Source organism: Coloeus monedula, assembly GCF_965178545.1.
Source record: "Coloeus monedula genome assembly, chromosome: 7".
Taxonomy (NCBI): domain Eukaryota; kingdom Metazoa; phylum Chordata; class Aves; order Passeriformes; family Corvidae; genus Coloeus; species Coloeus monedula.
This window is the reverse complement of record NC_138787.1, coordinates 20,900,689-20,919,580: the sequence shown is the minus strand read 5'-3', so window position 1 is coordinate 20,919,580 and position 18,892 is coordinate 20,900,689. Positions and strand designations below refer to the sequence as shown.

The following is an 18,892-nucleotide window of genomic DNA, read 5'->3' as shown; positions in this document are numbered from 1 at the left end:
ATAATAGAATCAAATCAGCCTTACTCTCCACCCATCTGCATTACTTTTGACTCCTTGCAGTTCCTCCCGGAACAGTTCTAGTCTTTTGTATTCTTTTCACACATTTTCTACCTGGTCATTTAACCTTGAAGTCCCTCACACGTTTAACTCTGACTACAAATCTTCTGAATTACATTTGTCATCCACAGATTAAGGGCCATGACTGTTCATTCTGATTATACAGAATAGGCCAAAATTCGTTCTTCCTTCATTGTACTCACAATGCCTTTGAGAGCTGCTAACACTTCTTTAGCAGCTAAGCCTGAATGAAGAACTTAAAGTAATGAGGAATGTATTAAGTCCAGGGTAGATTGTACCACTCTCAAACTGTCCACTCAAAAATCAAACTTACACTGCTGCAATTACTTTACACTTCAGGAATCAAATCCCTCAACAGATTTATTTGCATTTAAAAGAGTAATGTTCTTCAAGGCAATATTTTTTCAGCTGAATAGTTCCACTTGTAATACATCTCCAGGCTTTCAACAAGTAAATGCAAACACACTGAGCATTACAAACGTCTTCCACATAAAATTTACAAATAGAAAAATAAGTGACAAGCTCTCTTTCTCCCTGCCTTCCAAAAAAGAGTACTTTCTTTCCCATTTGGCCCCAAACAGAGCAGCCCATTCTAGGGGCCTTGCAGGTAAAAGAATCCTGGAGAATCGCCTTCCATACACTTTGATGTCAGATTTTTGCCGAGCTTAATTACATGTCAAACAGCCTGAGGTTTTGGCATGCTCAAGGAGGGAAGGCTGAACCTCCGAGAATTCCATCTCTGTTCCCCGTCACTAATGTAGAAAGAAGTGAAATCCAAAGTTTAGGAAAAACCTTAGCTTATTTTCAAATAATGCCCTATGACACTGAGGAGCAGTAGTCAGCTAGCAATTATAACAGCAGAATGAACAAATATTATTTAATATATAAGAAAAATAGAGTCTGATGAAATTATGCTAACTTCCATATACCTCGAGATGATATTTAACCTTCAGTCTATCTACAGCCTTTAAACTTCATTATATTTAATACAAACTATGCAGATTTAAAAAAAAAAAACAACATAGATCACACAAACATTTATAGGTATTACTGTCCCACAGTATTACACAAAGCAGTAAAAGATTTACCTGCAGTTTTCAAGCCCTTGCAACATGAACCATCTTTTGTACCTATGTGTCTCTAAATCAGACAAAAGAAATAATTTTTACTGACAATATCAACAAAAAGACAGTACAAATGTACATCTGCACCCACTTCACACGACTGCAGGACCTTTGTAGACAGATTGATAAGAAAACAGAGGACTAGTCAAGGGACAACCTGATGCAGAAAAGCTGAAGTGCCAGAGAGACAGCAATACTTTGTCAGTAGGGAAGTGTAGTATTTCTTTTACTGAATTATCATCTGATTGCATATAACAAGATTATTATTAGTAAAATAGCATCTACAGACTCAGCAGCTGATCAAGAACTCCTTGTGCCTTGCACCGTACAATCATGTAACAAAAAGGACCATGCCCTAGGTAGTTTGCAGCATAAAGATGACATGCTCTTGAACTCCCAGGGGTGCCCCGATGCCAAGAGGCCAAATGGCCCTGTTCTTCCCTTCACCAACACGCATTCACATTCTATTTTTAATCTGTTAGCACTCAAAGTCACAATACATGAGAGGCACACTGCTTTGCTGGTATGTTTATCAGACAGTACAAGAAACATTTTGATTATTTGAGGGTGGGAGACAGGGGACATTGGTGGAAGTGATAAAGGACTGAACTTGAAGCAACTGATCCTGTTCTTCACCAGTAATAGCCGGACTTATTTTTGAGTAAACCACATTCTGTGTTCAGCAGAATGACAGGTATCAGAAGCTGTAATAAGTGGGTTCTACTCTGACAGGTAAGATCCAATATCAACATTTGAAATTTTTACTCAACTGATTTTTTTTTTTAAAAGCATTTTAAAATTCAAGACCAAAAGTGAAACTATTGTCTTTCATTATGGACTTGGAAATACCATGTTTCTCTGCAGCATCAGCAGATTTTTATGGTTTGCCTTTACTTGCCAAGCAGGAAAACACCCAGCAAAATCTACATTATATTATGTGCTTTGTATCTGCATGTTCTTGCACATACAAATACTTCTCAACTAAAGCAATTGTTAAAACTAAAGCATCAAATATCATTTTAATAATGCTCACATGCAAAATCTTTGATAAAAATTCTTTAAATAATTGTATTCAAAGTTAAACTATTTGCTTTCAGTTAATAGTTACAAAAGGACTATAGATTAATTTCTGCTAATGCCTCAACATAAATCCAAGAATTAAAGAAATTAAGGATTTTAATCTACTGAAACTAAGCAGGAAAGCTTTCCTGCAAAGAAAAAATGGTTCAAGTCTCCTGCAGACAAGTTCAAAGGAATGACACTGTAAATGCTTCCTAGCAACATTAAAGATATTCATAATCCTCATCCTCATTACCTTACTTCAGCTTTATTAATTGAAAAAGCAGCAAATGCAAACAGCCTGATAAAAATAGAAATGGTTTATTAATTAGTTCTTAACAAATCTATTCAATTTTATTTTTTTCAAGTATAAGCCTGAACCAATAATAAAGAGAACAAGATCCTAATTTTTTGATATACCAAATATGGACCTCCCAGGAAAAAAACAAAAGTCTCAGTTTTAATTTTTTTTCTTAAAGCTCTTGTATTCAGAAAAAAATAACAATGGTTTCTACATTACCACTTCCAAATCAATTATTCTGGGAAAAGTAAAAAAAAAAAAAAAAAAAAATCAAGACATTCAGTCTTTTTAAGTTATCCACACTGAACTTAATTGTAAAAAACCTTCTAAATTTAAAACCATGACAGTTTATTTATCATACATGCTCATAAAGTACATATCCATACTATGTACCTTTTCCATCATACAGTACTACAAACAAAATAATAAAAATTAAGTTCCTTTACAATCTTGCTTCAACTCACACACTTTTTTAAAGCAACAAATAAACTTTTACTATCTTTTTAGTCCTATAACAAGGCAGGAATAAGAAATAATCCTTTTAAGCAAGGGCTAATTCTAATAGACAGGAGGTGATACTCCTTTCTACTGATAAAGTAAATATTCTTTATATTGAACAGACCAGGTTCCTTCTTTCATTTAAGTCACTGACAAATTTCTTGTACTTCAGTGATAACTGAGGGTCAGCCATTAATTTTTCTTAGACACTTTCTTTAATCTAAACTGTATATAAAGTATTTTCCAGGAGGACACTAACAAAAACTATTTGTACTCCTTAAAGATTTTAGTAAAATTATTATCTGTATGGCCAAATTCACGAGAAACAGTACTTGCAGTGCAGCTGAAAGATTAGCCTTCTCAACATAAAAATGTCTTTCAGACACTATATGTAAAGAACATGTTCTGCCTTAAATTGGATAACCCCAAGCAGTTGTCTTGACATTAGGTGTCTTAATCCACATAAATCTGTTGTGATTGTGTTAGCTGGGGAAGCGAAGCAAGCACTGTGGATCTCTAGGGAAGCATACATACCCCAGCTCTCCTAAATCTCAGTAGCTTCTTTTTCATGAATGGCACATTAAGTATGCAAAAATCTGTTCTAATTGACCATATGACAAAAAGAGGAAGAAGAACAGGCAAACACAGCAGAAAAAAAGACATCCTCAGTTACTCACAGAAGGAAGCATCCCAAGCATTTTCATAAGAATGAACCTTGCTAATGGCCCCAAGGCTGCTGTAGAATAGCAACTGGGTAACAGAAGGTGGGGAAAAATATGAGCAAAAGAGGAAAGTCTTCAAGACTAGGAAGTATTTACAACTACACAGTATGTGGAACGTGAAAAAAAAAAAAAAAGTGCTTGAACAACTTAGAGAGAACAGGTACAGTACATATATCACTTCGAAAGTCAGTCAGATGCAGTAGCAGATGATAAAACAACCTCTCAGGAAGCTTTTCTCATTTTGAGAGCTGTACAGTTTTTTAAATAAATTTTCCAACCAATGTGCAGTTCTTTCTCAAAATTAGATCGCATGCTGAGATGATGACCTGCATTCAATTTTGTCATGCTCTCCTAAAAGCTGATGCGTCATTGCAGCGCTAGGAACTGGCCTCAGTAAGAGCCTTCCTGCGCAGTTCGTGACAGTGAAATCGTGTCATTTTTGTATTTCTTTTCTGTATCATTGCTAGAATGGAAATGGCTGTGCAACATGTAACATTTTGCTAAATTATAAACCTTACCATAATTTTATATTACAAGTTGTTAAATGAAAAATGAAACCTGCTGTGCAAAAAATAAACCACTTTGCCTTACAGATAATAAACATGGTAAGTGCAAAAAATAAAAGCCATTTCTATCTTCCCACCACAGAACCCATATCCACCCAAAGCTTCACAGGCCACTAGTCATTTTGCACAAATTTCAAAAATTGCAATAGTTACTCACTGCAAACCAAAACTGTGGGAACATTGTCAGAAAAGCAGAACTGACGTGTCAGTACAGAATAGATAGACCACATGCTGCAAGCACCCAGTGTGTCTAGACAGACATTCTAATGCTGCTTACTACTGCCCATGACACTGGGAACTACATATATTCCTTCGGATGCATTGACATGTCACATTTCTCCCTTATTCAGTAGTGACCCTTTTTCAGTTAGTAGCTAGTGGCTGGTCATTCCTTATCAAGCTTCCTGAAAAGGAAATTCTGTATGTCAAGGCCGGCCTGAGTAAATGAAGGATCATAGAATCATAGAACGGTTTGGGTTGGAAGGGGCCTTAAAGATCATCTAGTTCCAAATCCCCTGCCAGGATCACCTGAACTGAAGCAACAATGTGGTCCGATGTGCTCACACAAAATGCAGTTCTATCTTAAAGGACTTGGAAATGAACAATAAGAATGAAATCATCCTTTGGCTGTTTCATTTCTAAGTGTAGCATATTTTCTTTATAGTTTTTAGTTTTAAAAATAATTTTTTAAATCCTTTTATGCAATAGTAATACTAATAAGTGTGCCATATTAAAAAGTCAGTCCTTGAATTCATCAGAAGAAGATAAATACAAGAAATACCATCTTCTCCTGAAACATTACTCTTCCTGTCAACCCCAATGGAAGCATTTTACTTTTATTTTCCCTAAGCATCCAAATTCTATAACTCTCAGATTTATTCATCCACTTTGACGTTTTAAGGATGCTTGATTCTGCTGTGACTTCTCTTCATTGGTGGCTGCTGGGCACAATATTGTAAGTAATTCTTTACATTACATTAGCTAGCTAGTCTAAGCAGCATGTCAGACACAGAGGTTAACAGTAAGGATGAACTTCTCTAGCCTGTATAGCTGCATAAGTCCACAGTTGCTACATCCTTGGAAACACAAAAGCATGCACGTACTCCACGCTATATCCTTACATCCAGAAACAAGCACAAAAAACTAACAGGAAAGCCATACACTGTCTCCCAAGGATCTCAATGGTAACACACAACATACAAATAACATTGCTCAGAGGACTGCAGGCATTTGCCTGCAGGCCTGCAACCTTTAACTTGTAATCCCTTCCTCATAGCAATACTTTTCCATCAGTCTTTCACAAGGTCTGCTAGGAGACAATTGCAACCACAACTGTTATATTGCTGTTTAGAGAGTCAGTACCTCCACATAGGTTGTTTAAAGACAAGATTTTTCCTTTAACAGGGTGATCATTTGGGCCTCTCCCTTCCTGAACTGCCTTGCAGGATTTAAGTCTCTGAGAATTCTTAACTCCTATTAGAAAAAGTTGCATAGGCCAAGAATTAAAAAGTTTTGCACTTATTTTCAGTGGGGCTTTAAAGTGCATTCTGTGTCTGACTTCATACAGAAAATTAGTAACTGCAGAGCTAACAAACACAGCTCAATATTCTTATGGAAGACACCACAGACTTTGTCACTCATTTCAGACAAACTGGAGTTTATTTCACATGAAATGGTTTTTAAAAGTATTAGACCTTGCAGTAGTAAAAGTAATTTTTATTAATACAGCTAGAAGGCCAACAAGAACTGCAGCAACATTCCATCTGATTGGTTATCATCCAATGCACTTATTACATTGCAGGTTGAGAACAGCCCTACAACTCTGCTCAAAAAGTGAACATGTGAGCAGCCTCATTCAAGTCAAGCCATCTGTTTCCACAAGACACCTTTACAAAAGGGTTTCCAGCAGCGCTAACACTTGTTCACCCTAGCCCTCATAGGACTACTCTTGTTACCAGCATGGTAAGGTTTTTAGCAGTAGCATTAGACAGTGGTTGCATGGCCAGCCCTGACTTACCATAGGAAAACAGAGTGTGTCTTTCTCACCCTCCTTCAAACACCTCTCCTCGTACTTGCTGCCAAGGTTCCCTTTCTTTTCCAAACTCCAGTAACTACCAGGCCCTTCTGCATGCTGCTCAAAAATCACTAAGCTATAATTCCATAGGCCTGGTTTAATTCTCCCACAGTGAAAACAGCTCAGAGAAGGTCCAATGAGCAGTGGCACAAAGCAAGTACCAACAACTCAAGGTTGTCAGCAACACGGGCATGGGACATTGGAAAAGAGAGGGAAGATGAGTGAGGGCATCCTGCTTCCAGGAGTGGTGAACTAACCATTCACATGGCTCATCACTTCTCATGAAACTGTACCCTCAGATGACAAGGTGTGACAAGGGCTTGATCAGATCAAAATGGGTATTGAATGATATGAACTTTACATAGTAGATTTCCTTCTTTGGGACAAATCTGGGAAGGGTTATTTATACATGGCTGTATTCCAGTTCTGCAGACCTTATACTTCCTCAATGTAAACTGAACTTTCTATGGTATAAGAGTTGATAATGTGCACCATGGCTTCTGAAGATAAAAAACATTACCTAGGTTCTAAATACATTGGTGAATGTATCAGTTCCTGGGATATCTTGTGGACTATGCCTTCTGGCTTTTTTTAAGAGATGCCAGAGCGCACAACTAAACCCCCAGCCTTCTTGCTCCACAAAAGCATGACTCTGCAAGCTCTGTTAAAGGGAGTCCCAGTTGGAATGGCCCCCCCATTCTCTGACTTGACTCAGCAGGGTGTAGTATCATGACCTGCCTGTGCAGAAAAATAATTGGGCAGACACACTGCTGCTGTAAACAGTGCCCTTTTGCTGAAGATCTGACTTCTTAATTGTAAAATGAAGGCAACTTATTCATGTTTAAATTATAAAATAGAACAGGTCATAGAACCATTTCAGTCAACTTTTATATGTCGTTTCATTAATCCAAAACAAAACTTTTAACAGTGATCCTTAGATCTCTAATCCACTTTAAGCATTACAAAACAAAGAAAACATTAAAACCCTTGAAACCAACAGTAAAAGCTTAAGGAATACACTAAAGGCTATCCATTTCATTCAACAGTTCTATGCTTACTTATTAAACTTCATTTTTTAAACTGCTCTATAAGTATACTGAGTTGAGGGAGCAAAAAGTTGTTTAAAAAATTAATGTCATCATAACAAAATGGACTTCAAAATTAATCTCAAACAACAGAAAGCTATTTAAAGAGATGTTTGGTCTTCACTGAATCATATTTTCTGTCTTAGATCAGTACAACTCAGGCTAATTTCTTTAAAATTAAAGGAATAGTACTGGGTTTCTCAGAAGAAACCTTGTTATTCTTTCATCTAGAAACAGCTCAAGGTATTTTTAAGAATTGTGTATTACTATCAAATTATGTAAAGAAGCACTTCAGTTTTAAATATTTCAAAAACAGCTCTGTCTTTTATCTGCCACAATCAGTGTAAGCTATTAAAAAGAAATTGAAAACTTATGATTATCATCACTAATTAGTCACAGTGGAATAAAAACATCCACTTCTCTTTAAATAGACAATAGATCCTTAATTAGAAGGAACATTTAATGTTTTTCAACAATGACAACCTCTAGAAAGTGTAACTTCCTTTGAAACATCCAAAGTACTATATGGTTCCAGTATGGTTTAAGTAGAGCTCTGGAAGAGGAGATACAATTACTGCTTTAAAAAGTGATAGTACAGTGTAATTCAAGTTACATATTTGTCTATCTGAAAAGTTATCACAACCCCTCAGATCTAAAAATAAGTATTGTAGAAGACTGAATGGCTTCAGTATACATAGATAAAATAAACTATGCCTACAATGTGCCCGCTTACTGCTCAATTAAAAAGAAGAGTATTCAGATTTTAAAAAACAGCTCTTGCTGGAAGAATCACCAGGTTCAGTGTTAAAGAATGAGAAGTTAAGAGTGCAAGAAGGCGTATGGAGGGGAAAGGCTTCAAACAGTGCAGCTGATTTCAAGTCAATCCAGGAAGCCCAAAAGGAAAAGAATTAAAAGGCTGTAATGAAATTGCAGTCTACCTTTCCCCTAAATGAATCTTTGCTATTTCCTGCAAAACACATGGCAAGTAAATCTGGATTAAAGTAGGATTTCATAGCTCAAATTTCCAATCAGCTCAATATATGAAAGAAGGTTTTGGTTTGTCTTACAGGGAAATAGAAGCATCATACACATCACACATTTATCTTAGTTGAAATCTCCTTGGATGCTCTGTGTCTGTTTGTCTTCACTCTTGTAGCTTAATTATTTACTGTAATTCTAGCACTTGGCATAGAACCTAAATCTAACCAGGTGTCATCCAATTACTGCTTTCAATTTTTAACTAAAATTCTAGGGTTTGACCCATTCTTTGCTTTAGCTGATTACTCTGCAAATACCTGATACGCTTTACTGAACAGAATACAGAAAAAGAGTGAATTATTAAGAAAATTCAAGAGATGTACTAGAAGTGGGCTATTCATTAAAAAGAACAAAGAAAGAAAAAACCAAAACCCCTGTTAGTGCACAGAAAAACTCATTAAAATGTGAGAAGACTATATAACATGTTTCACTGACAGGTACTTCTGAATTGTCAGGCCTCAGGAAGTAAACCAGTTTAGAAGCCAGGTACATGGACACTCAGTGCAATTTTTGCTCTTGATTTTGTGTGAGTACTTCTCCAAGAGAAACCAAGAAAATTGTACCAGTGCAGGATTATGAACACTGAAGCCCAAAGGTCATGCAGAAAACCCAGTAAATTGTATGTCAGGATTGCATTGGTATATTCATATTTCTTGCCATCCTTTTTCCCTTCTCATTACTTCCAAATCCTCAGTTCCCAGTCACTCAAGTCTTCAAACACTAGGTCTTGGCAGGAGTGGAATCTTACAGCCAGGCTTCTCTGTCATTTAAAAGTGCACAGTTCTGTACAAGGAAGTATGAATAGTGACTCTGGCCTGTCGCCTGTAGCAATGTCACTGTACATCATCCTACAGACAAATTAAATAGTTTTGAGTGAAGAAAATGTCTAAAAAACACTGAATTATTAATTTGGAGATTGAACTATTACAATGCCTGATGGAAAAGCATGTTTCTCCATGACTTCTAGAAAGAGCTGCTGTACCTCTTCTCTACTTGGTCTTACCATACCAATTTCTTAATGGCCTGCCACACTTCATGCTAATGTTTCAGATTTTTGATATATCTTATCACACCATATGCATTCATTCTTAGAATAGCCTTCATTCTCAGACTAATAGAGACCTCATAAAGGTAGTCATATTTGCCTGGGATGTATCAAGGTGATGATTCATCACTGCAGAGACTTAGGTTAACAAATCAAATTTGGTGAACTAACATCCATCCATTGTCTCTAGTTTATGACTGAGTGTGAAGCACTTTGATATTCCTCAAAACAAACACGAGCAATAGTCCTGTGATGCTCCTGCTTGACACTACCTTCATTTAACAATTTTTTTAGAATCCAGTTACACTTTTTTCTGACAACAATTACTCCACACGCAACAAGACTTACAGAGTAAAGGTTGGAGAAACAGGCCCTGTACTGCGGGCAATTACAAAATACAGCATTTTAATTCCATTTAGGAGCACTATGTTTACTCCCAATAAAACTAGAATTAGGTAAATCAAGGAAGAGTACTATCATTTGAGCAAGTGCTTAGGTGAAATACTCCTAGAAACATCCATCTTATATTGGGAACACTCAAGATATTGCCAACAAAAATCTCAAAAAATATCAGTGAAGCACCTTTGAAAATACTGAGGATTAGGCAAGATAATAGATTTTCACCATTTTCCTTCTAAGGCTTGGGATTGCTTTCGTGGTTCTCCAAATTTTCTTTTTAAAATAAGTGTCTGACATGATCTCAACATTCAAGGAACTGGAACTTAAGCTTACCAAATACTTCACTATCATAATCACAGTGCAGGCAAAATTGCTATCCAGGTATGTTGCTAGTATCAGACACCCATTACCAAAATTATACTGCTTGATTTCCACAGTTATTCTACTGTGGATGCAGCGGGGGAGGGAAGAATAGGAGAAAGAGGGGGAGGAACACCATAAAATAAAAAACTTCTGTACTTCCACTACCTATGGGTACTAGTTCAAAGCTTCTCTCTGCTTATTCTGTCATGGAACTTATCAGATACTTTCTGGACAATCACAAGCAGCTGTAGAACAAAAAAAAATAAATTTTTGATCTGCATTGCAGCTTCCATTCTATCCAATGTAAAATAATAGTGCATAGGATTAATTCTGACCAGTGTGACCTCCTTGGCTGGAGTTTTTGCAGGTCTCCTGCTGCACATTAGCTGTCTCTTATTTCCCTGTTCATAAGTGGGAGCTGCTAGCAGCAGTTGCTGTATAATTACTTAGTTGATTCTGTCTAAGGAGCTTAAACTAAGAGTTGAGCAAAGAAAGCAGATTAACAATTTGAACACACACGTAATACACAGGCACACACAGAACCAGCAGGACTGCAGGTCAATACACGGGGTGGAGGAAATGCACTTCAGCCACTCTTGCTCCAACAAGACAGGCTTGATTTTCAATGAAAGGCAAATAAACAGCGTGAAGAAGGAGAAGGCAAGAAGAGAGGCTGCAGTCACAGGCCGGGGAGAGGACTTGGGCACACGGCTACTCCATCCCCAGCAGCCAGATTAGTACCGGAGGAGAGGCACTCAGCCTGCTCTGCCAGTCACATGCTCCTCGATGTCGCCTAGCAACAGTAAAGCCCAGAGAAAAAGTTCTCCCTCTCTCAACTTCAAATCTGCGTCTGAGACTGAGTGAGGGGAGCTTATTGTGCTCTAGACTAAGCATCTGTTTCTTTCTTATAGCCTTCTGTAAATGACTGCATATACCACACGTACGCAAGCATGTCCACGCATAACCCCCATCCCCCGGCCCAACCTGTCTACATGCAAGTGCTGCAGCCTGTGCACGCCTCACCAAAAACAACTCTAGGTACAATTTTAGTGGTCACCAAACCAGCTCTTGGAATGCAGGTGAACTCTGCTCTGCAAAATCACCCGTATTTCAGTAGCAAGAAAGGCACAAAGATCGCAAGGAAAAAATGTAAAACGTCTGGGGTGATTTTTTTTTTTTTTTTTTTTTTTTTTTTTTTTTTTGCCTTATTCACAGTCAGTAATCAGGACTCACTCACAGAAAAAACTGCCTGCTTGCATTTCTGTAAAACCGTGAGTTTAGACCGTGGAGTTGCAAAGTCTGAGATGTCCCTCAAAATTTAGCCACATTTGTGTGTTGCTGTCTTACACAAATAGAAAAAAAAAAAAGAAAAAGTTTGTACAAACCAGAAAAACAATCAAAGGAAGCATACTAGGATAATTTAAAACCAAGATGAAGTGAAGCTAAAGAGCCGATGGTGTTTGCAGTGCTTTTAAAGCACTATTCCTTTTCCACAACAGAAACCGACTCCACCAAATGACTCCTGGAAAGAGCCAGCTGTCTCCCCTAGCTATTAGAAAGACCTCCTTGAATCAGCGCCCGTTAACCCTCTACTTTCAGGAACTTCGGTCTTTTTCTTATAGAAGTCCCCGGAGTAGGGATGTGCTCCTTGCGGTGCAAGTCCCATTCCGGAGAGGCTGGAGCGTAGCGCTTACCTTGGCAACTGCCCTGCATTATGCATGCAGCGAATAATATGAGCAGTTTGCAAGCAGTTGCTGCTCTCCCATCCATCCGATGGTGAGGTCCCATTTGGGCTGGGATGCTCCAGCTTCCTCAGAAGCTGGCTCCTGGACTCCGGGGTGCTGATCTGCACAGCAGCAGCACAAGGACCCTGGTGTCTTTTTCTTATCCTGCTAGTTGCAGAAGAAAGGCGTGTTCGCCTGTTGAGACATCGCGTTTTCTATAAACTCCCACCCTCCAGACATTGCATAAAGCTCTTTATACCCGGCGGCCCCGGAACTAGCATGAGGGAATCAGGCACTGCTCCAGGCCCTGCAGCCACAGGCTGCCTCTGCCCCTCCTTCCACACTTCGCAGGATAGCCAAGATGCTTCCAAGACTCTACACTTTGCAGACTTTGTTTCAGAGTTCACTGGCGCTGTATTTAATGTGCTCGTGTATTTTGAGTAGCTCCTAGAATTGCAGGTGGCAAGTGAAATGTGTCACAAGTTTTAGTGCCCCAAAGGCATGCTCCAAACGAGAAAAAGTTTTTTTGATAACTCTGAAAAAAAATCTAACATCTACTCACCAATGCAGAGGTAAAGCTTAAAACTTAGTACTCCTCACATAAAACCTATGAAAGGAAAACTGTAGGGATGAAACTTACTTTTGCACTTTCTCAGCAGATAAAATCAGTTTGGTAAAGTGCTTTGGCTGTGAATTCTAAATATATCAGCTGGAGACACTCTCCTTTAGTTCTAACTCTCCAACAGTGTGTGCAACACACAAAGAAATATCTCCCTGTGTTTTACTGCTGCCATTTCAGGAACCATATACCCACTAACAAGGGAAGAGCAGTATGTAGGATCACAGGAGAAAGATAAAGACACCCTAATACTTCAGCCTTGGTAAAAAGGACAAACATTTTGGAGGCATTGCTTGCAGGATCAGAAACATCATATATAAAATGTGTGAAGTTAAATCATTATTTTGTTTTATATTAGCGAAAAAATAGTCTTTCATGTAGAAAATTTAGTTACACCAAGCTGTCCTTTCTTCATTTGTGTGCACACGTACACGTGCATATCAACGAGGACTACTGTGCATACAAACCATGGGAGAAGGATAGGCCTATTTGTCTTCCAAGAGGCTCTGTCAGATTAATTTTAATGACACCACCTTTATAAATACCACATATCTTTTGCATTAGCATCATGCCATGCTCATTATACTGCAATAGCTGTTTGCTGATGCTGCAACAGAACTTAAGCAATCTTTGAAACCTTAACTCTTCTTCTTTTTGCCATGGACTGCAATTGCAATAAAGGAGTAGAGGTGCCTGTATTGTTCCTGCAGAAGTTGCACAGGAACATGTTGCCGCTTATTAGCAGACTGTGATTTCTTTCCAGGTCCTGTAGGACGCTAATCCCTCTAAACCTTTCCGTAAAGGCTTTCTATCTATCAAGATAGTAAAGAGGGGGGGTGGGGAGAGAAGATGTGGAGCATAGGCTTTTGCAAGGTTGTGATTTATGCAGGTTCAGGGCTGTTTGGTGTAGTGGTACGACACAGCACCGGGGTCAAGCCACAAGAAACACTGGGGGCAGATCAGAATATTCAATTAGCTTCCTGGCACCTCTGAATCACAAAGAGAGGATAAGATCTCTCCATCACAAGATCCAGAGCTGCCGGGGGAGGGGGAGACATGCCCTCTTCAAATCTCCCTCCTCCCTCCCACCCTCTCTCCTTTCACTGTAGGGGAATAGTGCCTGAAACATTCCTTTCTGCACGGAAGGTCTTTTCCTATTGTTGTTTTCTTTGTGTTTCAGTGTTGCCAACTTACTGGAATTCTTGTCGTGGTTTCACAGCAAGGCTCAGGCTGACCAAACGGAACCAGCTGCGTTTGTGTATGGGGCCGCTGCTGCTTTAATCTCCCAACAAGGCCGATGGGGAGGGAAGGCAGGATCCTCAGAGGGGAGCAAGCAGATCTCCTCTCTACAGATGGGTGCCTGCAAAGCCAACACACAGACTAAGCGTACTTAATTAGAAGAGGACCTGTTTAAAGCAGTTCACACCCCAGCAACACGCAGAGAGGGCAAACAGTGCTTGGGAGCTGCATTCCAGGTTGGGAGCTATGTGAAGCCTTCTGTCGCTGTATGTTTGAAGTGACCTGGATGCAAGCTTTGGGAGGCACCTACCTGTTTCACTCCCACACAGCTGGCAGCCAGGTGAGCTCCTGCCCCATTCACCTACATCTACACATCTGTACCTCCCACAGGTGAGATACTAGAGGAATTCTTCAACAGGAATGGTGGAGATGCTGTTGATGTGAGCTGAGATGGTGGGTCATGCCCTTCTCACTCGTTATTCTTTACACTCACAAGACAAAATCTACATTCAGAGACAGATGAACTGATAAGCCCAGATATTTTACTGCTGAGTGATAGTAATAAAGGAGCCAGCACAGGACAATGCTATCCTCTCTTTACTTCATCTAAAATTTTCTCTTCTCAGTTTACTGTGGCACCTCATCATCCAACTACAGGGACCCTGCCCTGCTGGACACCATTAAATGGGACTTCTTAGAGACTAGAGGCTTCAAGATCAGAATCAAAACTCTTCAAGGCTTTCCTGTAACTACACCCAAAATCGCCCATGTGGGTGTAAAACATCTCTTTCTCTCATCTTCCTGTTGACTGTTCCTGTTGGCAGCTCATTATTTCTGACTGAACTAGACCTAGGGATTTTCAGTTGATTATTGCATGTTTAAGAAGATGCAGACTAAGTCTGTTAGAAGGTTAGAGGGAGAAAACATAGGAAATGCTGTTGTCCATTGAACTGTACTTTTAATTCAAGATACAGTTAGGGATGTCTTTGCTTGCCTGATTTTTAGTGTAAGCAAGCACTCAGAAAAGCAGTTAAAGGTGTAATTCAGAACTAACAACTATGCTGCTTACATATTAAAGATACCCGCTAAGCAGGGAAGTTAAAAATTAAAAGGCTTCATTTTTGACCAAGGTTCAGTCTAAATTGGTGTCCAAACTCATGCAGTTCTTCACAGACAGATAGAAACATCAGGGTTGATGTATGACTAGATAAAGACAGAAAACTGATGGTTAAAAGAAGTAAAAAAACATATATACACTCACTAGAAGGAAATGTGGGTCAGATCTGCACCTGTAAGTTTGTCTCTTCTGAAATTCTTGGAGCTAGGACAGTGTACAGAGGCTAAGGATCTGCCCAGTGCATTATCCAATAAAGCTGTAATTGCCATTGGCACTCAGTAATCTTGCAGTCAATCTGTCCTTGGATAAACCCAGGTGTTTCCACACACAAAACACTTTAAGTTACAAGTTGTGTTTCCAATTTCACATTTAAAGTTTAATCATTAAATCCTATGCCTTTATCATGACAAGCTTTTTCATTATTTTTGTGTAATCATACTAAAGCAAGGCTATATTTTAAACATACTAAAGCTGTGCTCGTTTTTTGAGAGAACACTGGTAATAACAAGTCATACAAATCTAAACTAAAGACCATCTCTGCCTGGGTAATAATGTAAGTACCCAACAGCAGCAATTAACTCTTCAGATTTCATCCATCTTTCCTATTCTACAATCTAAAGTGTCCCATTTCTTTAACTGAACTTTAGTTTTACAGCAAGCAACAGTGGGGGTGTGGGTGTGGGGGGTGTGTGTGTGTACGTTAGAGGCTTCCTTTCTTAACAGGCTATTAATGGCAGGAGGGTCTCTTCAGAGATACTATTTTTGAGATATTTCCTCCACCTAGGGCCCACTTCAGTTTGCATCAAAGCCATCATACTTCAGAGAGAGTAGATTTAGCTGTCTTCATGGGGACCCACAGTAGCAATGTGTATCTGGACTTCACCACTTATTTTTTCCAAATACGTTTGTTGTGAGCAGAAGTTGCCTTAAAAGGTCACATTTTAGGGAACATGCATCTTATACAAAAGAACCAGTATTAATTTCAACTCTACAACACGTGAAAAAAACCAAAACAGACAACAGCCCCAAGTTCACCAAGTTTCTCATATAAGCCACATCACATTTCACAGTATCTAAAACAATGGAAATTATTTGCCAGAGAGGTATTTTCTTCCAAGGATTTAAATAACAACAACAAAAAAAAATCCACCTAATCTCAAACTAAGAAAAAGAGAGCCTTAGTTGATATAATTCCCAAACATCTAATGCATATTCGTAGCTAAAGCAGAGATTTTCAGAAGACTGGATCAAAGGTGGGTCTCCAGACCACATGAATGTGAGAAACATTAAGCTGAGGAGATGTGAATTGGTCCAGAACAGAAATCACAGAGTTAGAATTGCACAGTGCAGCTGGCACTGTGGCCAAAAGTTTCCTCAAGGTCTTCTAGTTAGTGACATATTACACCTTTGCTCTTTCAACCTGGAATTATATTTCTGGGTCCTGGAACAAGAAGCAGGAACATGGAAACCATGTGCTTTTTTGGTAGCTGCCACTGAACAAGTGAGACTAGTAGAGTCAGTAAAGGAGCTTCCAAAACACCCCAGGTGTATTTCATCTGCAGAAATGGGCCTGTGGTGGAGTTTAAGAGTCACCACTTAGAGATGAGAGAGTTTATTTACCTGGAAGGCAGGAAAAAAGTGGAGAAAGATTAAACAGATTCCAGTTGTCCTCTCCAGTTGTCCTTTGGTCAGCACTGTCCCTGGAAGTCCCTGTGCCCCATCCTGGAGACACAGTCACAAAGTAAGGGCAAGCATGCTCTACATCAGCTGTATCTCTAACTACCAAAGATCTTGCTAGCTGCCTTACTTGCAAACAGATTTCTTTGGCACTTTCTTTGTCTCCGAGGAACAAAAGTCCTCATTTTTGCTCCAATTCACTGGCCCTTCAGTGCCATTCTGCCCTGCAAGCAAGAGATGGAACTTGTACTTGAAAAGGAATGGGAGGTAAAGAAGCATTTTCAAATTACTTATGATCTAAAAACTTTTTAGGGTATTAACAAGGAAAATAGGACAGGCTGGAATAACTCTGAATCCCCTTTACTCTTTTCATTGGTTTACTTTCCTATTAATATCAGATATGAGGTCTGTTCAGGAAAAACACCTGCGTAAGTGGGACTCACAATAAAAATGGTTAGGTCTCATTCCTCCAACAGCTAGGATGAAACACTTGAGAGATCACAAGAGCAGTCAGTCAAAAGACCTGAGAAAAGATAAATAATAAGACTTCAATAGTATTAATTAGAATTCCAGACCAAATTCAGGATAATAACAGTAAAAAATGAGAACATGGTTTAACAGTATAGGGATTGCAGTTGACAGATTCTCACAGTTTTGATATGTATTACAAAACATCAGTGATTAACCACTGCTTACTTGATAAAAAAAGTTGAAAATATGGCCTAACTGAATTTTTTGAACAAGCCTCCACACTTATTGAAAAAGACAACAAGACATCAATAGGCCTATTAAACACCATCTTTTTAAGAACAAAGTTACTCAGTGCATGATGAAAGTATAGCTACCCTGCAACACCCTGTGAATGACAACCACTGATTTGTATACAGAGATAGTATAAATATATTTTTTATGTTAAACTAAATGGAAAAACACAAAGAAAATTATAGCTCAAGATAAGCCACACAGTAGCAATTCTTAACTGATTGCTAAGGAACAATACTCAAAATATTTGGTTAGAAAATAGCACCTGATTCAGTCAACCTGCAAAACTACTTTGACAAGAAGAGACCAAACTCCTGAATGCATGAGGTCAAAAGGATTACAACAATTAAAAAAACCAACCTCTCTCCTCCTTGGGGGACTTGTTCACAGGAATGAGATATAGGACAGTTCAGTGAGCACAAACTTTGGTAAGGAGGGTGACTGGTTTGAGTAGTCCACCCTTCCCCCTTTACCCGCTTTCCCTCAGAGCTGCAGCACAGCCATTCACAGTCCTTTTTGTCCCCTCAGTCAGCAGGCCCCTAGGAGAGCACTGGCCACTGTGCCCACTTCACAGCACAGTCCCACAAGCACACCATAGAGCCACAGCTGGCAGTGGGAACACAACACCTCAAACCTGTTCATGCCAGCGTCTCAACAGATTGTACCTTACTAGCCAGGAGGAACAAGATAGCATGCCTGGAGAAACTACCTCCACCTGAGCTATCATGAAGAGAGTATATAATGTTATTTTTATAGTCACTTCACAGAATACAAAATTGTGAGGTAGAAGTTTGCCATCAAAAAATTGCTTGATGGCATGATTTGTACCTTGCAAGATGCTAACTGAATTCCCCCTTCCTCTCAGCATTAATTTTTGCATTCAGAAGTTATTATTGTATAATCCAGTTCCAAAATTTAAGATTTTTCCTAATTAGCATACTTCTAAAGACCTCGGCACAGCAAAGGCTACCTCCTGTTGCTTTACTGTATTGAATACATGGTGATCAGCATTACGAAGTATGAGATCTCAAATTAAAAGCCACATGGAAGTTACTTTTCTAGTAAGAAAAGGAACTTCAAGAAATTTCAGATATGCAACACTTGAGCTTCTAGTGCAGCTGCACAGTACCATAAGCTGAAGAGCATGTTCAAGAAACTGAAACACATTCTTGACTCCTTTTGCCTAAGTTTTCACTGGAACAGTAGTTTGTGAGTTCTAAAAATATGTATGATAACAGCTAAGCAATATACTCACTGTAATTACTGATGTCTTAAAAGGCTTTAGAGGAGTTGTTTATTGCTTTTTTTTTTCTTTGAGATAAATAATTGTGCTAAAGTATCATTGTAAGCCAGAGCCACAAGCTATTAAAAGGAAACAGGAGATTACACACCACATCCCCTA

At 38.9% G+C, this 18,892-nt stretch overlaps 1 protein-coding gene across 1 annotated transcript in view; it reads right to left on the bottom strand.

Annotated features, from left to right (window-relative positions):
- The window catches only part of LRP2 (LDL receptor related protein 2), a gene marked incomplete at both ends in the record, with an annotated part of 116,877 nt that extends 104,737 nt beyond the window's left edge, over positions 1-12,140 (bottom strand). Inside the window, one exon of the mRNA XM_082285402.1 lies at positions 12,047-12,140. Coding sequence (XP_082141528.1) covers positions 12,047-12,140 — 94 coding nt within the window. The remainder of the gene's footprint in view (positions 1-12,046) is intronic.
- Positions 12,141-18,892: the final 6,752 nt, after the last annotated feature.